Source organism: Notolabrus celidotus, chromosome 21, assembly GCF_009762535.1.
Source record: "Notolabrus celidotus isolate fNotCel1 chromosome 21, fNotCel1.pri, whole genome shotgun sequence".
NCBI lineage: Eukaryota > Metazoa > Chordata > Actinopteri > Labriformes > Labridae > Notolabrus > Notolabrus celidotus.
This window is the reverse complement of record NC_048292.1, coordinates 15,619,427-15,645,091: the sequence shown is the minus strand read 5'-3', so window position 1 is coordinate 15,645,091 and position 25,665 is coordinate 15,619,427. Positions and strand designations below refer to the sequence as shown.

General features: G+C 41.2%; 1 protein-coding gene across 1 annotated transcript in view; it reads left to right on the top strand.

The window, feature by feature from the left end:
• The window catches only part of kcnd2 (potassium voltage-gated channel, Shal-related subfamily, member 2), a 105,392-nt gene extending 80,849 nt beyond the window's left edge, over positions 1–24,543 (top strand). The window contains exons 2-5 of the mRNA XM_034674152.1: positions 11,250–11,412; positions 19,053–19,148; positions 19,262–19,500; positions 23,376–24,543. Of these exons, the coding sequence (XP_034530043.1) occupies positions 11,250–11,412; positions 19,053–19,148; positions 19,262–19,500; positions 23,376–23,562 (685 nt within the window). The 3' untranslated portion in view covers positions 23,563–24,543. The remainder of the gene's footprint in view (positions 1–11,249; positions 11,413–19,052; positions 19,149–19,261; positions 19,501–23,375) is intronic.
• The last annotated feature ends 1,122 nt before the right edge of the window (positions 24,544–25,665 follow it).

Sequence of the window (25,665 nt, the reverse complement as noted above, 5' to 3'; positions counted from 1 at the left end):
AAGGTCACATGAGTGGGTCCTGATGACCTGTATAGCTGTTGTAAACATCTAAGGGGTTCTTATGGTCATGAGGAGGTTCATGTTTATTTTCATCTATCACATGATGGGTGATAGATTTTTTTTATTTGGTCCAGTGTGCAGATCTCAGCGGTAATAGCAGCAGGCAGAGAGCTGAAAACTGTCCTGTTATTCTTAGAGTGAGAGTTACCAGAACACCAACTGACTCACAACACCGGTGTTACAGAGAAACGTGAGCGCACACGGCGCTGCTGCTGGTCAATAAAACCAACTGTGAAAAAGACTGATGGAGTGTGTGTGTGTGTGTGTGTGCGTGTGTGTGTGTGTGTGTGTGTGTGTGTGTGTGCGTGTGTGCGTGTGTGTGTGTGTGGTAGTAGTTCTATTTTCAGTCCTTATTAATGTGGAGCATCGACAGCTGAAGAATAAATTTGCATCCTCTCCCTCACTTCTTCTCCTTCTTCTTCTTCTTCTTCTTCTTCTTCTGTTCAGCTGCTACCTAATTGGTATTTATATGAATAGCTGTGTTTGTGTGTGTGTGTGTGTGTGTGTGTGTGTAGTATAATAACAGCCTGATAGAAAGGGAAGATAAAGCAGTAGAACAGGACAAAGAACAGTAAGTGGAGTTTAGATAGATAATTCCAAGGACAAACTATAGATCAGTGAGAGCAGATTATCAACAGCACAGCAAGAACAAAGACAGATAGCTCAGCTTGTTCCCTAGCTTCCTCGCCAATCACCTGTCTGTGTTTAATACTCGATTGTGATTGGTCAAAACCCCATAACAACAGAGATTAATTCTCAATAACAGGGGCGACACCAGGGATCACACAAGCTGTAACAGATCAATGAGAATCGGTCATATTTTACCTCTGCCTGTTGACACTGTGGCAAAAAGGTTTGCATCCATCTCAGGCTGGTGATAAGAGCGAAAAAATGAGAGATGTGGCCCTATTCCACTACACAGTTCCAGCCCTACTCGACTGGACTCTACTTGACTTGACTCGGTTTGGGTACCTTCTCAACCAGCCCGAGTACCGACTCACGGTGGGCGGGGTCATCATAACACAGCTGCACGAAACTATGTTCACGTCATTTTAAACACGACACAAACACAACAATCACAAACAATGGAGGCAATGGTGTACTTGCTGCTCGGTCTGTGGCTTTTTGCCCCAGGCAGAAAGTTTGCGTGCAGACATTTTACAGTACTGATGTCGTTTTTTAAAAATGGCGGGTTTGAGTCCTGTGTTGGGCGTCGCGCTCATGACTCTTTGGTGACGACATTCTCTGACCAATCAGTGGCCGGCAGTCCGTCGATATCACCTTTTAGTATCGGCTCAGCTCGCTTGGAACCAGAGCAGAGCAGGTACGAAAAACTGGTATCTGACACGAGGTACAGCGCCCGTGGAAACGCAACTCAAACCGAGTAGAGTTGAGTCAAGTCAAGTAGAGCAGTGCTAAGATGGGCCGGTGGAAATGGGCCATAAGTGGGCACAGATGTGAGAGCAGCTGGAGGAGATACTGGACCCCATAGTTCATGTTACTACCACCCACAAAGAGGCTGATAAGAATACAAAATGATGGAAGTGCTACCTAAAGTGGAATCAGAGGGACTTTTTTAGCATCTTTAGCATTTTTACATTAGTATTTTGTGCCAGCTGTGTAATAAGTGGCAGGATAATGTATAGCGAACAGGTGCTTAGACCGCTCTGCTTTCTTAATGACTTATTCCTATCTTAGCTTTTACTTTTTTCATTGCTCTTTTTTCTTCCTGTCTCATTCCTTTTCTCTGAAGGTTTCTTATTTCTTAACCTTTTCTTCTCTGTTTCTCCCCTGCTGTGTTTTCACAGTTTCACTTTTTGTCCCCCCCCCCCCTTAGTCTGAGTCCATAATAACTGTAATGTCCTGCTGCTGCTCAGATTGATCTGTTACGTAATACGTTTCTGATTCATGTGTTTGTCATAACACATTTTGAGAACTTTTCTTTTACAAAAAGCTAAAAGGTCAAAAATATTCCTAACATTAAAATTGTAGGTAGTGTATAGGGCAAGGAAAAATCTTCAAAAAATATCCAAAGATTGTTCTTTGAAAGAGAGGGGGGTTATAACTTAAGAGGGAAGTTAAGATTAAAGATGGTGAGTTTTCAGACCACAAGGGGAAGTTTTTGTATTTCAGTCTGTGGTGTAAAACTGTGAAACAGACTCAATGTGGAGCTACAGCAATGTCAGAACATAATCCAGTTCAAGAAGAAGTATAAAGAAATAATTTTCATGAGGTACAAGCATAGACTGTATAAATATGGACGTAGTATCCGTGACGTCACCCATCTGTTCCTGAGCGCTGTTTTGAAGCAAATCGACGGCAGCAGCCATATTGGAAATGCGGAACTCAACTAGGCAGAGTGTGATGTAGTGTGAGTCTCTTAGCCAATGGCTGTGTGTTCCCGACCGGGAGTCACGTCAGTCATGTCCTTATTTGGGCAAAACTCATAATCTTAATATCTTCTTAACCGTCATGTTAGAAAAAAATTCACCCCCCGTACAGTGTATGCCATTAGAGAGATTAGCGTTGTAGGGCCAAGCCGTTTTTTGAACCAGGCTGTAAACATGTTTATTAATGCTGCAAAGATCGTCTTTTTCCCATTCATATCTATGTGGTTTCCGGTGTTTCTGCAGCCAGCCTCAAGCGGATTTTTGATGTATTGCAGTTTATACGACTTCAGCATTGGCTTCATCGTTTGAGACCGGAGTTTGCCGCTTGGGTACAAGGAGGAAGACAAGTGTTGAGAATCATGAGGGGTTTGCTTTTGATTGTCGGTGTAAATATGAAGATTTGTTTTGTGGGAGTACACTAGTCTAACGCCAGAAAATAGTGAATGAAGGGGTAGGATTAGATAAGTTTTAACTTCTTCCTACTCCTTTTCGCACATGTAAAGTAAAATGTTTCAGTGCTTTCTAATGGAACTGATTTATTTTGTTTCTTTTGTATAACTATTTCTTCTTTTCTACTTGTATGGTTTTTTTCTATTTTACTTTTACATGATCGAAATAAAGACATCAATCAAACAAACAAACAAAATTTTAGTTGAGCTTTGTTCAGCATGATAATCTTAACCAGTGAACACCACTTTGGGATTTTAGAAGCCTGAATGCTTCACTACAGGAAAACAGCTTATTATGGCTTTAAAGGTGACATATCACTCTTTTTTCATCAATGTATATTGGTCTAAGAGGTCCCCAAAACATGTCTTTAAAGTTTATGCTCAAAAAAACACTTTGAAATCAGATTTTGGCATGCCTGAAAACCCCTCTTCTTCAGTCCTCCTCAGAACACTCTGTTTTCTCTCTGACCACGCCCCCTCCGGAAGTGGATGTGCCTCAGCTCTCCAGCACGTTGATCTAATGTTTACATGTTGGCTGAATATACACGGCTGCTCAGAGATCACGTTACTTCAACCCTCTGAATCTGATCCAGAATCTGATCCTGACGGAGAGGCGCCTGTAGCAGGACCTTTCTGAAGGATTGGTCACAGATTCTGTGTTTCTTGTTGTTTTATTTATCAGTATGTCGACGTGTGTCTTGGTACACAGCTACGAACATGTAGCTATGTGGCTATGCTAACTAGCGCTAGCACTTATCCATGATAAATAAAAATCATCCACTAGATCTTCAAATCTGCAGACGTGGGGAGTAAAACCGACCTTTGTGTTTATTAAGACAGCCTACAACTAGCATGCCTCCCTCCTAAGCTCCTTGTTAGCACACATTTGTGCAGGTAATGAAAAACGGAGGGGGGATTCAGTATTATTTTATACAGTCTATGGGCTGAACAAGCTCCGAGCTCTGACTTCGTGACAGACCGGATATTGTTGTTACGTACCAAAAACACGGAAGTCTGAAACGGCTCGTTTCACACACATTTACAGAAAGGTGGAGAAATCAAAACAGGGGCAGAATGGATTTTTTTCATTCTCGGGGGGTTTGTAGACATGCCAGGGAAACATATTACAGGTGATGAACCATTAAAAAGTCAATTTTGCATGATATGTCACCTTTAAATGATCTACCCCGCAGTCACATGACTGAAAACACAATGACATGATGTTGTGTAATGATTTAACAGTTACAGAATCAAGTGTTCCTGATATGATGACTACATTCAGACTGTTATATTTCTCCCTGTTCTAAAGTAATGGACCTGAGACTTTCCTCTAACAGTGGATGTTTCTCTGTGTGTGTTCATGTTACAGTGTGTTGATTCAGCAGCTTACAGAGCAGTGCTTTTCTGTTTTCTGTTCTGCCTGAAGCTAACAACCATGAGTTTTAAACAGCAGATCAACCAACAGAAGAAATGCTGAACCTACTGATTCTACTGATGTTATAAAGTTTAAGGGCTGGTTTGAAGACATAAAATCATACATCATATGACTAAAATTCATGGAAATAATGCAGACTGATGACTGGAAGTATTAGAAAACCTGCACATAGACACCACGACTACATCACATTATTATTACCAAGTACAATATTTACAGGGGGCTTTATGGAATTTGGCCGTGGGGTAGAGCTTAAAATATAAGCCTCTAACAGTCGTGGGTGTGTTCAGGTAGTCTCAACGTCTTCAAGAATTTCTACCAGTCCAGTTGCCTTCCGGATCAAGCTTTGACTTACCGTGACCTGGATGACTGAGAACCTTCTCAGATTAGTTGCTGCAGTGTCTGTGGTGCTGCTATTATATGTGTACTCACAGCACCACTGCGCTTTTGAACGCCTGGCTTCAATTTAAAAACTCCCAGACAGCTTATTTGACAAGTCGAAAGTAAATTGCCCTTTGTGTCAAACAGAATCACAATTTCACCAAAGAACTGTGAGCTACCACCGAGCTAAGAATACAATGCAGCGTATCACATAGCAGGCAACTGTATCACAAAAGCCAGCAGAGAACTATTTTGGGGTGTGTGTGTGTTGATACATCACACCCTCTCACACAGCCTCCCCGCCTGTCTGATCTCAGGTCGTCCTCCTGTTCTCGACAGAGACACGAAAGAAGAGTTTTTCTTAAAGTCAGAGACAGAGGACGCATCGACTGGTTGAGATCCACGTGTGTGTCCTGATGATGGATGTGTCTCTGATGAGTCCCTATGTTCAGAGGTCAAAGGTCAAATAAATCAAGGTGCCTCTCTACATGTTTCATGAGCAGGATGGATGATTTCTCTGGGAGATACAATCTGTGCACAAGATGAACTCTGCTGAGCTCTCCATAAGCATCATCATTTTTATCATCACATTCTTCTTAACCTTTGTTTACGTGCTCCTCAAATCTTTTTCTACTTTCCTTTTATTCCTCTCCTTTCCTTTTTCTCTCCTCTATTTTCTTCTTTTTCCATCTCTTCCTCCTTCTCTTCCATTATCCTTATTCTATTTCTTTCTTCTCCGCTTTTGTTCTCTTCCTCTTCATTTTCATTTTTTTCTTTAATTTTCCTGCTTCTCTTCCTTTTTGTCATATTTTCTTCTGTTTTTCTTCCTCATCATGTTTTTCTACTGCAACTCCCATTCTGTTTCATCCTGCTCTTCTTTTACTTGTTCTTCTTTTCTCTTCTGCTTCGTCTTCTTCTCCTTTCTGCAAAAATGATCCCAAGAGAAGGACTTGGAACTCTCTATATTCTCTTTGGCTTTCACTTCGGTCACTTACATACAGTAGATGTATATGGTAGAGATGGGATTTATGGCTCTTTGAAGAGAACCAGATCTTGAGGAGCCGTTCCTTTCAAAGAGCCGTTCAAAAGACTGGCTCTTTGGCTCATTGTTATATTTATTCATTTTTGAAGTCAACCAGGGGTAACTCGTTTGTATCAGGGAAACAATCACTGGTAGTAGTTATAAAATGAGATTAGGATCAGAATAATTCAAATTTACACATCCCACCAACATACAGTATATACTCTATTGGTGGGAATTATTCTGAAATATTATTTATAATTTCATTTGGCATTGTAAATATTCCATAAGATGTTGTCATATCCCCGTGCTTCAACAGTGAGATCACTTTTTTGAATTTTCCCTCACCTGAAAAACTTTGTGGCACTATAAAAACTAAGCAGGCTACAGACAACTTCAATGCAAAACAATTTTACTATAAAATTTTCCACACAAGAACATTTTAACAAAACAGAAAAAATATATGAAAATAATAAATAAGAACAAATATACATGTATATAAAAAATATAAATACAACTAGGATAAAAATTAGGACATTATAAAAATGTGAATGCAAAATCGTACTACCCCACCTGGTGTTTCTACACCTGAACTACTTTACAAACAGGAGAAGTGTAGACAATAAGTGTGAACAAAAGACTCATGGGGCACGCAGGTGACACGTGAAGGCAGCGTGGGCAATGTGCATATAAAAACGGCTCCCAAATGAACGGCTCGCAACTGCGAATCAGTTCTCATCGTTCACTTAAAAGAGCCGTTCAAAAGACTGACTCTTTCGTGAACCTCACATCTCTAGTACATGGCTGCCCTGTAATCACTGACCCTGCAAACAGTTGTTGTAGACATCTACACTCTTTGGTGGTAGTGGTCCTGGTTGTTGGGGTGGTGGTGGTGGTCTTGGGGTGGTGGTGGTGGTGGTGGTGATGGCAGCATTAGTTTCAGGAGTAGAATTAGAAACTGTCTTGTCACGGTGAGAGTAAACTGACCTCCTTTCTGTGTTTCTAAAAGCTGTTCGGGCCCCAAACTGTTCAAGTGTTCCAAGTTTGATGTTAGAATAAAAAAAATGATAGCCTACAAGAGGATTTAAAAGGTGCTCTGAATGATGAATGATTTTTAACTTTCATGTAAACCGTCACTGAATAAAAACTGAGACACTCAGCAGGTTCAAGTGAAAGCAGCAGCCGCTCTGAACACAGGGTTTAATGTCTCACTCTGCAGCTCTGACAGTTACAGCAGGAGCTTTACCCACGTCTCTGCTGTTCACCCCGCTGTTTGATAATGCTAGCCTGTTAGAGTACTAGTCTGTTAAACTGTGAGAACGGGAGCTTTTTTAGCATGTCAGCTCTTGTGTAGAATCAGATGGTGTTAAATATGAATATGACCTGCTCATAACCCACTGGTAGATTGTCATTTCTAGATCAGGAGGTCCCGCATTGGTCGATCCCGGGTCTGGTAGCTGTTTACGTTCTGAAGTGTCCTTGGGCAAGACACTGAACCCCTAAACTGCTCCCATTGGCTGCACAGTTGATGTGTGTATGGGATTACTTACCACTGATAGGCTCTTTACAAAGCAGCCTCTGCCATCAGTGTGTAAATGGATGAATGTGACGTGTAATTTAAAAGCGCTTTGAGTAGCTAGAAGACCAAAGAAAGAGCTATACAGTTCATTAACCATTCACACACACACACACACACACACACACACACACACACACACACACACACACACACACACACACACACACACACACACACACACTGTGCAGTAAATCCTGATCTATAATACATGCTGCATTATATAGTGAGAAACATATTACTCTAACACGTTTCTGAATGGCACTGTATTACTGTGTGTGTGTGTGTGTGTGTGTGTGTATGTATGTGTGTGTGTGTGTGTGTGTGTGTATGTGTGTGTTAATGGAAGAGTAGAAACAAAGCGTCCTTTAAGATCGAAACATTAATGATTCAGAGTCAGAGAAAGTAACGTTAATGCACTGTATGAAACACACACACACACACACACACACAAACGAACACACACACACACACACATACACAAACACACACACTGTTTCCATTCTTTTGACGTTCTGAGTTGAAATTTAAAGTCATGAACTCTTCAGTGTTTGTATTTTGTACTGCTCTTGTTGCTGTGTGTAGCCTTGATGATGATGATGATGATGATGATATTTGCTGCTGTGCAAACCTTCATTAATAAAATTTCTCAGATGAATGTAGACCTTTAGTTGTCAGTCTGTGTTTTAGGGCCCCTGTTTGTGAGTGTGTGTGAAGGTAGGTGTGTGTGTGTGTGTGTGTGTGTGTGTGTGTGTGTGTGTGTGTGTGTGTGTGTGTGTGTTAAAAACTGTCTCCTCTGTAGGAGGACGTTGGAGGTAAACTTTAGATGTTAGTGGATGTGACACCATGTTCTCTCTGTGTGTCTGCTGGGAGAACAAACTGCTGACTACTGCATCACACACACACACACACACACACACACAAACACACACACACACACACACACACACAAACACACACAAGTCTCTACAGGCTGTGTGTGTGTGATGATGAAGGTGAGTGTGAGGATGATGAGTTGTCCTCTCCCTCTGCAGTAAACATGATCTAAACATTTAACACATGACTGTGTGTGTCAGAGTGAAGGAGCTGTGTCGCCCCCTGCAGGCTGCTCAGCTCATTATAGGCAGATTGAACACAGACAGGCTCAGCAGCAGATAAAGCTGCAGTATTTAACTGTTTCAAAAAGTTGATGTTTCTCATATCCTCAGGAGGCATAAAGTTTTATTTCTTCTTAAATATGCGGTCTGACCAGTCATCCTATGATGAAAATCTTTTGTAAATAAAAACAAACATTATAATAAATGTGAGCAGATGCTTAACGAGACGTTTTCCATAAGTCACCAGCTACACACTGTTCATTAGAGCAGAAACACAAAAACAGTTGCAGTATCACAACAAAATATCATCAAACAACAACATAACAACACAAGAACAACACAATATCAGTCAAATATTGTTACAGTAACAAAAAATCTACATAACAACTTTAAAACGACCACACAGCATCAACAATACAACATCAAAACAACTCAATATCGATCTAATGTTGAAACAACAACAAAATATCAACAAAACAACAACTCAATATCAAAAAATCAACAACACAACATCAATACAACTTTAAAACGACAACACAAACAAACAAATAAAATTCCACCTCTCCCACCACCTTCAAATCCCGCCTAAAAACTCACCTTTTCCACCAAGCATAGGCACTCTTATCTGTCTCTTTGGGACTGGAATGACTTCCCCTCCCCCCTTTCATTTTTCTAGTTTTGTATTCTTTATTTTAATGTATTTATTTATTTACTGTTGATTGTTGCTTTTATTATTGGTATGTTGTAAGGTGTCCTTGGGTGTCCGGAAGGTGCCTATAAATAAAATGAATTATTATTATTATTATTATTATTAACACAGCATCAACAATACAACATCAAAACAACTCAATATCGATCTAACATCGGAACAACAACAAGCTATGTGTTCCCGCCTGTCAATCAAGTCAGTCATGTCCTTATTTGGGCAAAACCTCGTAATCTTAATATCTTCTGAACCGTTGCGTTAGAAAAAAATGTCACCCCAAATACAGTGTGTGCCAATCACAGACTGTATAAAATATGGACGTAGTATCCGTGTCGTCACCCATATGTTCCTGAGAGCTGTTTTGAAGCCAATCGACGGCAGCAGCCATATTGGTAATGCGGAACTCAACCAGGCAGAGTGTGACGTAGTGTGAGCCTCTTAGCCAATGGCTGTGTGTTCCCGACCGGGAGTCACGTCAGTCATGTCCTTATTTGGGCAAAACTCATAATCTTAATATCTTCTGAACCGTCACGTTAGAAAAAAATTCACCCCCCGTACAGTGTGTGCCATTAGAGAGATTAGCGTTGCAGGGCCAAGCCATTTTTTGAACCAGGCTGTAAACATGTTTATTAATGCTGCAAAGATCGTCTTTTTCCCATTCATATCTATGTGGTTTCCGGTGTTTCTGCAGCCAGTCTCAAGCGGATTTTCGATGTATTGCAGTTTATAACACTTCCGCATGGGCTTCATCGTTTGAGACCGGAGTTTGCCGCTTGGTGCCAATAGAGAAATTAGCTATGTAGGGCCTAGCCGTATTTTGAACCAGGCTGTAAACATGTTTATTAATGCTGCAAAGATCGTCTTATTTGAATTGGTGTCTATGTGGTTTCTGGTGTTTCTGCAGCCAGCCTCAAGTGGATTCTTGATGAATTGCAGTTTATAACACTTCCGCATGGGCTTCATATTTTGAAACCAAGGGTTGCCGCTAGGTTATAACCTGTAATTCAGAAACAAAGTTACAAGTTCGAGTTTGAACAAATAACTATGTTCAAAGTAAGTTCTGCAGTCGATTGTGTGTGAGCGAGAGGTGTGTGTCAGAGCTGAATCACACAGACAACAAAACCTTCTACACAGAGATCAATGATCAAACAGCAGGTCCTCATAAAGACACAAACACAACCAATGTGTGTGAGAGGTGTATTAATGAGCACACACACACACACACACACACACACACACACACACACACACACACACACACACACACATATACACACAGGCTGTGACTGGCTGTGACTTACTTTGAAGGTCTGTGGGAGGAGACGAGGAGATCTGTCACTGACACACAGTTCAGACTCACACGGAACAGAAACTTTAATTTATTCATTCTCATTTTCGCCGCTGATTTGGGTAAAATAGAAGTGCTGACAGCATCTTCGGCTGTCAGAAACGGAGAGGAAGATGTGTAGAGGAGGTCGGAGCGGAGCAGCAGTCACAGACACTGTCAGAGGAAGATTTATGTTAAAGTTTCTCTCTGCTGTATCTTGATGTGTATCTTTAAACTCAGTCTGAACACAGCGAGGAGCATATTTAAATTCACAGCAGGAAAATAAGTCAGAGCAGATCTCTGGCTCCTCCCTGTGGGCACAGACTGAACTGCAGCTTCATTCAGAAAAATGCTGAGTCAGCTTCAGAGTTCTGCTGATTGTCTGGAAAGTTAAACAGAGTGTTTAATCTGAGCACAAAGTTAGTGTCAGCAGCTCAAACTGAACTTTAATATCTCTGAGACAGACTGTATGCAAAACTCATCTGTTTAAATCTGCAGAATCACGGACAGATCATCACTCTGCAGGAGGAAATATAAAACTCTGTGCTCATCTTCATACACTGTAAACTCTAGAAACTTTGCATTTTATTTTTAATCCCTTAATTTTTTTTTTTACTTTGGAGTTGTCCACATTTAATTTTCTCTTTATAAGCTTCATGCTGGTTAAGCCTCTCGTGATGATCTGGATGTTATTGTGGTTTTTGGTGTTGTCCTGGGGTCGAGCTCTGATCTTGGATGTCACTTTGTGAATGTTAATGTACCTAAGTAGTCTAATCTAATCCCTCCTTCTCTTTCTCTCTCTGTCAGATATGGCGACATGGTTCCAAAGACCATCATGGGGAAGATCGTCGGCTCTGTGTGCTCTCTGAGCGGCGTGCTCGTCATCGCCCTGCCCGTTCCTGTCATCGTGTCCAACTTCAGCCGGATCTACCACCAGAGCCAGAGAGCCGAGAAGAGACGGGCCCAGAAGGTGAACACACACACTCTTTATGAAACACAAACTTCATGTCATTAACAGAGGAAAAAGAGAGGGACTGTCTCTTTAAATTAGCTGAGTCTACAGCAGTGTGGACTGAAATGAGAGACTGAGGGACTAACAGTGAGAGGAGTCAGGTCTGTCTGTTCAGCTCTCCTGACAGGTGAAGCTAACCAGGTGTGAACAGACTGTACACACTGTGTTTATGTTAATTATTAATGTGCTGCTGTCTCTGAGGGTTTACTGCAGAGATCATCAGGAGTAAGAAAATATGTTTAAAGAGACACAAACACAGACATGTATCTGACCACAGCTGTGTTTGTACTTGTGTCTTCATGTAGAAGTGTTAGCCCGTTAATAATCCACAGGAGAGAGGAGAGGAAGGCAGAGAGGAAGCTGAGTGCAGATCTGCTTCCTCAAAACATCAACCCTTTATTGGTTGTGTTGGAGATCTTTGTTTATCCCACAGAGAGAAACAAGATGTGGGACAGTTACAGCTGAATCACGGTCTGCTGCTGATGTGATCACCAGCGAACTCAGAGACACGCACTGTAAAACTGCATTCACAAAAATACAGTAATCACATGTTTCTTATTTTAGTGTGACAAAATGTACATTGTTCTTGCAAGTAAGCATTTTGTTGCTCATATATTGTTGCCACAAGTGTTGAACGTTCAATCTTGTTCACACAAATTAGTATCTTGTTAACTTTTGAAAGATAGTATCTTGTTTACAAAAGTTAATTCCTTGCTTCCAATGTTACTGTTTAACACATTAGTATCTTGTTCAAAAATGTCAATCCTGTTTTCTCAAGAAAGTATCTTGTTCACAGAAAATGGTGAAGTCAGATTCTTGTTTACAATGTCGTTTTTACCCTCACATAGGTATCTTGTTCATAACATAAGTATCTTATTAACACACTTTAGTATCCTGTTAACACAAGTTTACATATTGTTGCCCTTGTTATCTTTAATTATCTTTAAATAGATTATAATCTAGTTGGCCATATAATCTTGTTGACAAAAATTAGTATCTTATTCACATGGGTCAGTATCTTGTTGAACTTTTAATCTTGTTCAAACAAATTAGTATCTTCTTACCTTTTGGAAGATAGTATCTTGTTTACAATAGTTAGTTCCTTGCTCACAATGTTACTATTTTTTTAAACACAATAGTATCTTGTTCAAAAATGACGATGCTGTATGCTCAAGAAAGTATCTTGATCACAGAAGCTGCTGTTTTGTTTACAGAAGTTAGTTTTTTGTTTACAATATTATTTTATCACACACTTTAGTATCTTGTTCACATGCTTGTTCATCTTGTTGCAACAAGCGACTAGCTTGTACACAAAAGTATTTTGTTAACATGAATAAGTATCCTGTTAAGATAAGTTTACATCTTGTTGCACTTGTTATCTTTAATTATCTTTAACCCTCCTGTTATGTTGCGGGTCAAATTGACCCTTTTAAAAGTCTACTTTAGGTAATATATGCCTTCCAAACCAGCTAAATGCAGCATAAAAATCTGGGCAGCTTGTGACAGAAGAGGTGCCGTGTCAATTTATCAACATCACTTTATAAAAAAAAAAATAATAATTCAAAATAAAATAAACAAAAATCTGTCATGTAAAACTATTGTGTCTATATTTAGGTCTTTCCAATGTACATAAAAAAAGTTTTAACATTAATTTTGAAGCGGCTCAGTTTGTAAGGTGCCGCAGAGACTAAATGGGGTTGTGCTTGCGACGCGTCTTGCCATTAAATCAAAATCAAAGTTCAAAGTATGTTTACTATTTATTATCAAACACTCAAAATAAATCAATATCAAAAAAGTTCGAAACAAACAATGAAAATGACGATGACGGTGGCGGTGGCGGTCAACAAAAAATACTCAACCCCACTCACCCTCTATGTGTGTGCCCCACCCCCAACTGAACAGGTAGATAAAAGGTAAACCACACCCATGAACCCCAAACCGGAAATGAAGTAAGCAATAAAAAAAGGAAATAATCATGGTTAACGAATAAGATAGAAAATCAACGTTATGGCCCCTACAAATTTAATTAAACAACAAGTGAGTTATCCTCTTTGAACCATGATCTGTGAGAATTACAGAACACCAATGGACTAAATATTGATTTAAATGGTTAGTAATGGAGTTAAAAATTAGATTTAAAAAATGTGTATTGGGATTTTTGGTTGTTTTGACACTTTTGGATAATTGAATATGCCCCGGGTCAAAATGACCCAGGAACATTATTGCTGTTCCAGAGAAACTAACATAACAAGAGGGTTAAATAGATCATAATCTAGTTGGCCATGTAATTTTGTTGCCAAAAGTTAGTATCTTATTCACATGAGTCAGTATCCTGTTAACACAAGTAATTGTCACATTTAAAAAATAATCTGGTTAAACATACAACCTTGTTTAGACAAATTAGTGTCTTGTAAACAGAAGTTTATATCTTGTTCAAATAAGTATTATGTTATCTTTTAACACACGTGAGTATCCTGTTCACATGAGTCAGTTTTTTGTTCTGACAACTAAGTATCTTGGTTACCATGTTGGTTACTAGTTGCATATTTTTGCTTCATTATTACCTGATTGTCACTACAACCTCTTAAGCTTTTCAGAGCCCCTTTTCTTCTACCAAAAATGTCAAACCTCAGTATTACATTTATAAAACCTTCAATATTCAGTCAAATTCACAGACAAACACACACACACTACTCAAACACACATTACTGGACGGGCTAAATGGATGTGTATGTGTCCACAAACAGAAAACCAGGCTTGCTAGAATTCACGCTAAGAAGAGCGGAGGGGCTAGCGCTTATTTGCAGTTCAAATGCAGCCAGCTGCCGATTGACCTCGATGAGGAGGTAAACCACGGAGAAGCAGCCGTCGTCGGGTGGTGCTGGTGTTTTTTTTATTTCTTCTTTCTTTGCTGAATTTTCTTTCTCTTTGCTGAGCTGTGACAGAGCCTGCTGCAGGCTGCTGCAGGCTGCTGCATGCTGAATGCTCCATGTGAACTGGAGAAAAATGTTTTCTTGACTCCTCATGCTGCTTTTACTCTGTTTTTATTCAGTTTGTTTCCACCATGACTTTTTGTTCTCATTTTTCTGTCTGGCTCAGCAGTAAAACTTTCCTCTCCGAAGTCAATTATTTTACATAATATACTCAACTAAAAAGTTTGGTACTGGTACTGTAAAATGGTCACAGTGTTGACCTGATCAGAGCTGAAGCTCCAGATTGTTCCAGCTGTCTTGGTCCTGTGTCTAGATCAGTGAGCATCTTATGTAACCTTGAAGATTCATGAAACTCTCAAAGATTACACTCACAGTTTCTTGTTGTGGTGTGTACAGGAAGTATTACTGGTGAGCTTTCTAATTTTAGAGTGTGTGTGACTTCATAATTTCTTTATGCCCATTCCTTTCTGTCAGTGTTGCTCTTTCTTCAGTTATTCCATCACCATAACTCACTACGTGGCCTAGTTTGAACACAATTTCTCATTTAGGATGGAGTTTACACTCTACTAACGTTTTGTGCGTTGCACCAGCTGAGATAGTTCCAACTTCAGCCTAAGTTACGACTTAATTCTTACAGTTGGCTCCTAGTAGGTGTAAAGTCTTCCGTAGAGTATACCGGTTGCCATGGCGCGTCGTTTTGAAAGGTGGGATGATTTGGAGGATGAGAAGATACAGAGGGTTCTCCCAGCTAGATTACTTTGGCTACTAGTTATCTAGTTATATAAGAGATCAAATCCTTTTGAAAAATATGATGACCAAGATTTGCTCTCCTGAGTTTTAACCTATGTTTTAGTTGATAATTTTACCACACGATGTCACTGCTATAACACACACACACACACACACCGTAGGTTAAGGATTTAGGCTATAGTTATCACCTTACTGAGACACTTTATCAAGACTTAGGTACCTTTTTTTTTGTTCTGCGACTTTAGCAGCAGTTGGCGGAAGTTTGTTTAATCTGTTGGTCAGTTCAGAGACGATTAAGCACAAAAGATAACAATGTTACAACTAGGGATGTACATTTAAAGTATTTTCCGTGATCGATTTTTGGAAATGTTAACGATCAATTATCGATTAATTGATTAAAAAACCCACTATTATTCTTACGTCAAAAACAATGCCAAATACGTTGTTTTCCCCTAAATTGTATTTTCTACAGCAACAAAATGCATATCACTGACTGTATTGAATACGGGCACATGTTTGACATGCAGAATATCAACGATCAGGCTCATAAAAATATTCTACGCGGACATAATCTTATAAAGTGAAGGCTGAGACTGCTAACAGAACAGTACTTCAGACTCACAGTGTCCAGTTTTCTGTCTACTCGTTCTTATTGAGAAAAATAAACATGTGCATTCAGTCAGGAGTCAGCCGGGAGCGCAACCGGGTCACTATCAGTCCAGCTGCAGAAAAGCTCAGACGGATCTGATGTTGCTGGTCTGCAAACATAGCGTACCTGAATTTCCCACCTGTCTGTTGCCTTCGTATCCAAAGGTGGAAGTGTCCTGTTTAAAGCTGTCAACCTTTGTGTCCGTGTCGTTGTTGGCAGCAGTTGCGTATTGATCCTCTTTAAAAAAGCGCACGTGGAGACCTGATGCACAGCCGCAGCCGCCAGCTGAGCGTTTCCGCTGTGTGCAACACCTTTAACAGCTGATTCACATCGAAACATGCTTTAAACTTAAAATACCTCCCTGATAGATGAGTGTAATATGAGACCACATGATGTTTGTTCCACGTGACGAAAAATTGATAACAAAAATGTGTGTTTCGAGTAATTTCTTAACAATCAATTAATCAATAATCGATTAATTGTGGTCATCCCTAGTTACAACCCCTGCATAGAAATTGGTGCTTTCCTCTGATTGGCTGCTGGAAGTGTAAACGTCATATCTGCGAAAATGTTGTGATTAGTCTTGTAGTGGCTTGCTTTCGCCAAACGAAACAAACACCTATAAGCCACTGAGGGGCTGCTTTACCGGGACTCAGTTGACGCGTCCTCCTCGTCAGGATGAATGAATGAAGTCTGCTCGTGCATTGACATCAACGGGTTTATTAGACACACAATATACGCACAGCCGATCAATCCACACTTGCATCTAATCGAACTTGTAGAATTACAGGCTTACGTCTATTGTAGACAATACGATGACAATGACGTAACAAGACGGAACGAGACGTTCGAGACGATCGAGACGTTCGAGACGGTCAAAAACTGTTTGCTACCCGGTAGGCAGCTCACCTGCCACTGATTGGGTCTTCTTCCCTATATGCTTTCTAACACCTGGTTTGACACACCCGCCACCTAGTGTCCACACAAGTGCATGAAACACACAAACAGTCCACACATAATATTGACACACATATGGCTCTAACAAGTCTGGACGTTACGGTCTACTTGTTAAGGTGAACCTTACGTCTCTGTGGTGAAACAAAACAATGACACTGGTAAAACAGGCTGCAGGACTTCAATAACAGGAGCAGCTTGGTCTGAAGCACTCAATCCACATTTCAACTCATCGTCTCAGCGGTGTCTTCTTCTTCTTCCCCTTCTTCTTCTGTGTTTAGTTTTGATTTCTGTGCATTTTGATTTGTCCTCTCGTGTGGCTCGGCAGCTGACTGACTGGCCTGCGCTGCTCATAACATCACCACAATGCGCCTTTGGTTCCATCAAGTTGTAGAGGAATGAAGTACGGCTGCTCAGCATGTGAATAAGCCAGCCAAGCAGCATGCAAAGGGGCGGGGTCAGTGTGACGCAGAGGGGTCGGCTGCTCGAATAGACTGACCTTTACAGGAGCGGTCTGACATTTTGAGAAAATAGCTTGTTGATATCCTACCCAGAGTCAGGAGACAAATCTGAAAGAAAGAGTGTTGTAGGTAAATGTCAAGCCGAGCCAGATGTTAGAGCTAGCTCCAGGTGAGCCTGTCTCTGCAAATAAGCATGGATTATGGAGTCCCAAGCAACAAGATCTTGCAAATTCTCTTGGGGTTTCTGGGAGGTACCTTAAGGGTCTGATGGCAGAGGACAACCACTTCTTTTAGTGTCCCCAGATAGAAGTTTTGCACTTTGTAAAGTGTCCCAGTTTAGGCATTGCACATTGTTCAGGAATGAGACATGGCACATCTGTCAGAGCCAAAGGCCTTAAGGAGGAAGAGTCAGTACCTTTGGGTTGCTTCAAAGGCTTATGACTTGTTAAAGGTCCCTTTGTTAGGGTAAGGATAGGTGGGAGGTAATTCTCATTCTGTGGTGTCCTAGTCAGGAAGTCCAAAACTTAAGGGTGAATTAACAGTAGACGGGCACCCCAGAAAGGGATGTGCAAGTCCCTTGAATGTCCCAAGCAACAAGGTCCAAGACTACCTAAAGGATTCAAAGGAGTATGGTCATGACTGACCTTCTCTAGAGGTCCAAAGCCAGCTGAATTGAGACTCTTCTTCAGTATCCAAGTGTAAGGTGTGCTACTTAATTTGGAGGACTAAAGGATGATGAGCTTGCCTTTAATTCTGGTACTTGGGATTTGGGAAAATCACTTCCTTCAGGGTACCCAGGAGTAAGCTGTGTCACTTCTTATAATGATCCCAGGAACAATTTTCAGGACATCCTTTGGGGTTCAAATAAGGGGGGGTTCTAAGATGGAAGGTTTGTGACTCCTTCTGAGGTCAAAGGTTTGGGGTTAGGTCAAGTGCAGTTGGGCTCCTAGCAGCAGGATTTACCATCCCCTTTAAGACCCCTGATGTAAGGTTCAAGGTCTTATTTATGGTTCAAAGGGGTTTGGTCAAAGAATGGTCACCTTAGTGTCTTCAGTTTAGAGGTGCATTGCTCCCCTTGGAGTCCCAAGAATAATGCGCTTGGCTTTTGCTGGTGAACAAATGACCCAGGATCATGGCTTCCAGGATTAAGTTTGTCTTTTCTGATCAGGTTCCAGGGTGTGAGGTTCTTGAATTCCCAAATGAAGCCAGGACTGAGGTCTGTCAGTTTGTTAGAGGTCACAAAGGGTTAGAGACTTAGAGTGCCTTATTTGGGCTTCTCAGGAGTAAGGTCCATAACTGGCATTGGTGAGCCTCTGATGTTTTCATATTGAGGGTAAGGTACAGGTTTGGTACCTAAAAGAAATCCAACCAGTTCTCACTCTCTGATTCTGGGAGAGACAGGCAACCAGCATACCTCCCGAGATGTCAAACTGCTTTGTTATCAGTCCCTCAGCCCGTCCATCTGAGTCACACTCAGTCCGAACCCTGAGCAGTGTGAGTGCGGTGGCTCTCTTGGTTTAAATGAGGCTCAATTCAAAACAGGCAATAACACACTCAGAGAGGCAGTGATACAGATGCTAAACGGCTGCTTTCAGTGGTCTTATTTTGAACCAGTGAGCAACCCATCGCTTTCTAACTAACTCTGAACCAGGAGGGGGTTGTGGGTAGAAAACTGGACAGAGGAAATGTTCTTACAGCAGGGTGTCGGAAGAAGAAGGTGAGAACGTTAGCCCTGTCCCCGAGGGCTGCAGTGGGACTCCTCGTCTTTGTGCTGTGGTTCTGGGTGGTGAACTGGCTTGTCCAATGAAGGGCTCACTTTGTGGTCTTGTGATTTGTGTTTGTGCCCTGAAGGCGTCAAAGGAAGCAGGACAGGCGCTGGTGTGTAAGGCCAACCCCAACTTTGAGGTGCACCATCATCACCTTCTGAACTGTTTGGAGAAGACCACGGTGAGTACAAACACACACAAAGACACATGTCCAAAACTATCATCTCTTAAACCGTCATCAAACACGTTTCACCCTGATGTCCTCTAACATCATGCCTCTGTATCTGTCCACAGAATCACGAGTTTGTGGATGAGAAGACGTACGAGTCGAGCTGCAAGGAGGTGACTCTGCTGAAACAGGTGTCTCGCTCCTCCTCCATCTCCTCTTCCTCACCTCACGGCTTCACCTCCTGCTGCAGTCGCAAGAAGAGGAAGACCTTCAACGTCCCCAACTCCAACATGTCTGTGGGTCTGCAGGGCAGCATCCAGGAGCTGAGCACCATCCAGATCAGAGAGAGACCATTCACCAACAGGTAGGACACATGGACCGCTGTCTTTTAAAGCTGTTGATATGTTTACATCTCAGTTCAACAAACATTTATGCAGTCTGATCATGTTTCTGTAAAGGAAGCAAAACCAATGATTGAAATAAGGTTCACTCAGTTTCACTCAAAGATCTACCAGATATACTGGGAGAGATGGTGCAGATATTATCAATCAATCAATATTTATTTATACAGCGCCAAACACAACAAGTGTTATCTCAAGACACTTTTACAGAGCAGGTTAGACCACACTATTAGCCCTTTTCCACCGGCCCATCTTAGCCCTACTCTACTCAACTTGACTCGACTCTACTTGGTTTGTGTTGCATTTCCACGGGCGCCGTACCTCGTGTCAGATACCAGTTTTTTGTACCTGCTCTGGTTCTAAGCGAGCTGAGCTGATACTAAAAGGTGATATCGACAGACTGCCAGCCACTGATCGGTGAGAGGATGTCGTCACCGAAGAGTCATGAGCGCGATTCCCAACACAGGAATCAAAAAATTGACATCAGTACTGTACAATGTCTGCACGCAAAGTTTCTCGGTGGTCCGTTGATGAGGTTCAGACTTTTTTGGGTCTAGTGGCCGATGAACGGATCACCGCTCACCGTGAGTCGGTACTCGGGCTGGTGGAAAAGTCACCCAAACCGAGTAGAGTTGAGTCGAGTAGGACTGGAACTGTGTAGTGGAAACGGGTCATAAGTTATATTATTGACAAAGACCCAACATCAAGACAGGATAAGATCCAGTCTTATCTCATGAAACTTCTTTTTAACAGGCAGAAACCTTGAACAGAACCAGACTCATGTTACACAGCCATCTGTGTCGACCTTGTTGGGGTTGGAAAGAGGGATAGAGAGGAGAGAGATAGAGAGAGAGAGAGAGAGAGAGAGAGAGAGAGAGAGAGAGAGAGAGAGAGAGAGAGAGAGAGAGATGATATTGATGAGACAGATAGTAGTAGTTGAAGTCTGGTGTATCCATAGCAGCTGGAGTCTGGGGCGCCATCTACAGCAGTGACTCGGAGGAACCTACAAGACAAGGGAGCTCAGGGACTCCAGAAAGGTCTTTTGGACGTTTTAAAGGAATTACACTTTGTTGATCGTCTTGATGAGCAAAAATAAAGTAACAATGATCCTTCTAACAAGGTTGTCAGCTATGAGACAACCTTCTCCTCTGCATTCCTCTTAATAGTAACAACACGCTAGTTTCAAGCTGCTTCATTAAAAACAAGACGACGGCAAAAGCTACAAGGCAAGGTGCTCGACCTCCATCCTCTTGTAGCACTGCTATGATGTCACGTTGGCGAGCTTCACGTTAGCTGTGCTGCTTTTTTGTCATGCTACTGAGGGTACAACCGGCGCCTCAAGCATGAAACACCAAATGGGATTAGATTAAACCACATGTAAACAGAAGACACAGCATCATCAATCAAGAAGATTTTAATCAGAATAGCAAAAAGCGGCCATGAAAACCTGCCGACTGTGAGCTGACAGAGCAAACAGGGTGGAACAGTGCTGTGTGTGTATAAGTGGAACTCCTGCTGTGTGCTTACTTCTCCTGCTGTTCCACCGTTACACATTGTGAAATCACACACTGGGACACCATTACTGAGACGCTGTGGGATCAATATGAAAGTACAAAGGCGTGATGACAGCACAGCCTTGTTTCGGTGCCGTTGCAGACTCACAACATGAAGAGGGCTGATGTCAGCAGCAGATGTTTATCTTGTTGTGTTGCATGTTTTTTATGCTGACAGGCACGTATAGGCTACAGGGTACAACATGGCTGCTGATTCAGAGAGGAAAGGTTTCATTGGATAGAGTTGTAAGACATGTTCCAGTGGTATTTCAGGGGGGTGACTGCTAGCAACTATTTTAACACATCAAATCTCAGAGCTCAAATCAGACACGAAGAGTTAATAAAAAACATTGGTTTTGAAATCGCCAATCAGCTAAATTGTCATTTGAAATATTGGTATCAGAATCAGCTCTGATTTTCCCAATCAGCACATCTGTAGTCATTTTAAATAGAATAAAATAAAATACATATATAAATAAAATAAAATAACATACTGCCACCATATCATACTGTACATTCCAAACAAGGAAAACCCAGCCACCAGATAACTCCCCCCCACAGGTTGATGTCATGCATATTGCCATTAAATACGTTTTTGCACACCAAGTACAAGCAAATATAATACCTGATAAAAAAAAAAAAGGCAAAGCTAGCTAAGCTATACCGACCATTTTAGATCTTTAGGTAAATAACTGAACACAGGAGACAACATGTCAATGAAGTGCCTCTCATTGCCCCTCAGAACCACACCGATCCTTTCGTGAGGAAGGACCCTAAATAACTCTTGATACCATAGCGTAAAAGTTGGCGGTTTAACTTTAATCCAGTTTATTAAAATACCTTTTCTAGCCTACAACAGCAGTTTGTCACACAGTTTGAAATGTGGTCGTGTTAATGCAACTGATTTGGAGGGGAAGCCGAGAATGAATAGGCCTTAGTTTAATGCAGGTCCAGAAAATGCCACTCAGTTCTTTTGAAATTGCACCCCAGAATCTTTTGATCATCTGTAGTCTTACGTAATCCACAGATTATCAGCATATGAATGCAGTATCTGTAGATGCAGGAAATTATTCTTGGTGTTTGTGTTGCACCAGCTGTTATGCAATCCAAAGAACCTTTGGGCTATCCCATAACTATAAATAGATACCTGCATATATATAAATCTGCATGAAGATTCAAGAAATGTGGAACAACTCCAGCTTACAACCAAAGGCCTCAAAATGTAGCTGTTGCCCAAAGAGGCCATGCCCCTGTCAGACGATACCCAATGGGTTCTGAGATCATGTTCAAGGTACGCTGCAGAAAAACCAATGCAGGGGCTGAGCCGTGTCCTGCAGCAACATGGGAACATCCATATGATGACCAGGACACTTGTCTCAGTTTGAAAAACCAATGCACTATCTAATACATTCACTGCATGCATACTGATTGGTACCTCATTTAACCCCACTGTAAACATCCTGAACTATCATTATACAAATCTGTAGAGTTCTGAGGATCACTGTGAGGGCTGCAGAGGTCCTTTAGAAAGGGTTGTCATGGTGCAGAGGATGAAGGTCCTGAAAGATGTTCAAAGAGTCCTTGAAGATAAAGCCAGTCTTTTGGGAATGTTTAGAGGTCTTTGTGAAGGTTTCAAGTATTTAATGAATTTAAGTAAGGTGTTCGTTAGGTAGATCCCCAGGTATTTGAGTTCAGTATCCATAACTAGACAACCAATCAGGGAAATTATTGGACATGGTACAAAGGAAAACACAAAAGCTTTATATTTTTTACTTAAACCTTTGTTGTAAACTTTTAGTTCAATAGCGAGAGATTCAGCTTCAACCTGAGAAAACTCTGAGATATTAAGCACTGTCTTACACAGCAGCAGAATGAGCCACACACTCTCCTACTGTACATAAACACATGGCCCCAGAGATCATGTGACAGTGTATTCCCATGTACAGTCAGAGAGCAGGAATCCAGAATATGTCCAGCTGTGTGGGAGGCTGTGGGAGGTCTGGGAGCTCTGGGAACTTTCTCCTAAACATGGACAGCTGGGAAACAAGCCGTCTCCTGTTTCTGTCTGAGACCCATGAGTCACAAACCATCACTGATGAAGCTCTGGTTACTCTGCCACCTCTTGTATCCTTATGGTTAATTTGGATTACAGATAACAATGCAGATTAGATTCTATGGCATCAGGCATCAGTTTCTGTGGGTCAGTACATCCTTAAGACATCTTCCTGACAAACTTCCCCTCTCCAAAAAGCATGCTGAGTCTCTTCTGTCTCCTCTCTCACTAGTCGCTCCAGTCGATCCAGCTTGAATGCCAAAATCGTGGAGACAGTCCCTCTGAACTGTGAAGAGTCCTACCTCACCGCCGCCGTCATCAGCATGCCCACACCACCCGGCACCACCCCCGAAGGAGACGATTCTGCCAGCTCTACCAATTACCTCCAAGCTAACATCGTGCGGGTGTCCGCACTGTAGAAAGCGCCATCCAGCTCCAACACAGAAACTCCACCCTCCCAGGTGGACGACGGGGGGGTCAGGTATCAGGGGTTAGGGGTCAACAGCCCTTGCACCACAACAGACTCAGAGGGCGGGGTTTCGACCACAAATCCAGGATGGGAGTGACAACTTAGCTTGGACAGTTCAAACCTCTTTGAGAGGGAGCGTTCATAAACTCAGCTAGCATCCCGAGGATTTTTCTTTAGCCCCCTCGGAGAGGTTTTATTCCAGCAGTCAAACATCTGAGAGCAGAGGGACATAGCACATGACTGATCTCTGTCTGAGACAAATTTAACTCTTCTTCTTTTCTTTTTCAGTCCTGTCTAAATTTGATGTCTTAAAATCTAGAGGTAGTTGATGCTAATGTAGATTTCTTTATTCTGGAGGCAGCTCAAAGGAAACGTGCGACATTTTGGGAACATCACTGTCAACTATGTAAGAGTGTCAGGCCTAGCTTAGCACAAAGGATGGAAGCTTATTTCATCAACCTTCTGACTATTCAAACTGTTATCAAGCTGGTTACCGATCGATCCTGAAGCCAAGAACCCCAAAACCCAAAATTAAACTTTCACATCAGGTGTGAAATACTACATCTCAGATAATCGTCTTCCAATCTGTGAGTTACTGGCTTTTCTATTCAATAGATTTAAACTGAAAGCTCTCAGTTATGAGAGAAAAAGACCTACGAGAGGCTCAGGCGGATTGTTTTTGGCATAAAACATAAATCAGGTGACGGATTGTTCTTTTACTGTACCTGTTAAATCCGGCAGCAGGATATTTTTCCACACATATCTGATCCACACTCTGCCTCAAGTCTTCAAATACTGTCCGACACCAACAACTGAATCCAAGATGCTAGGGAAATAAACTGACTATTGATATCAGTATGTATTGTAAACATTATAATGAATCTAAAATATAATTGGTTAAATTTGAAACAGGTTCAGGCCAACAAATAAAATTAAAAATTAAATTCACAATACATTTATTTTTATTGGTGGAATTCGACATTTTATATTTTTCTAATTATTTGACTTATTTATATTAATTTATTTTATTTAATTCAATTATTTAATAAGAATTGTACTATTTGTTATTGTATTTTTTTAAATTTGTATCTTTTATTCTTTATCAAGTTACTTATTTTGATTGGACATTTTCCATTTGAATATATCTGAACATGTTAATTTATAAATATAATAATACAAATATTCACTACTAAGTATTTCAAACCAGAGCCAACATGATGAGGGTGATTTATTGAACAAAAAAATCACGACTAAAAGAAACAGACGTTCTTATCAAAATGACGAACTTTTCCTTTAATTAGCTGCTCCTGAAGGACAGGTTTTAAAAAGAGGAACTCTTTGAGCATGCTCATTGTCCCTGTCTGTGTGTGTGTGTGTGAGAGAGAGAGAGTGAGTGTGTGTGTGTGTGTGTTTGTGTGTGTGTTTGTGTGATGGATCAGTGTGTATCCATGTGTGTCTGATGTTCCTCTGCATGTGAATCTGACTGATTCAGCCGATCAGTCTTTGTGGATTGGAGCAGTCCTGGTTCTGGTCCTTACTCTGTAAATACTCGTTTTTTACAGGACCTTTCTGTAAGAGTGGACTGCCTTCCTCTCTGCTGTACAGAAACATGAACACACACATGAACCGTGCACACCTGAACTGTACACATCTGAACCGTGCACACCTGAACCAAACACACCTGAACAGCCATCCAGAAAACGTTGATGTCAGTTTGTAAAATCTGTTTCTGTCTCTGAGCCGGTGTGCGTCTGTTGTCTTGCTTGCAGATTAATTTTATGCACATGTTGCCTGATAATGTTTTGATTTGACTTTTGTTGGTGTGCTGTCAGCAAGGTTAAAGCTCTGTGGAGCAATGATATCACTGTTTTATGAGACAAGAAGTATTTATAAAGTTTCAGTGATGTTAGTGGGAGGATTCATTGATTCTGTACTGTATTATTTTATACTGTTATTATTACAATCATCCTATTAATGCGTTAAACCCCTTAAACCCCACGAATCAAACAGGCAGGATGCAGTTTGCTGCTTCTTATAACTCTTAAATCGACTT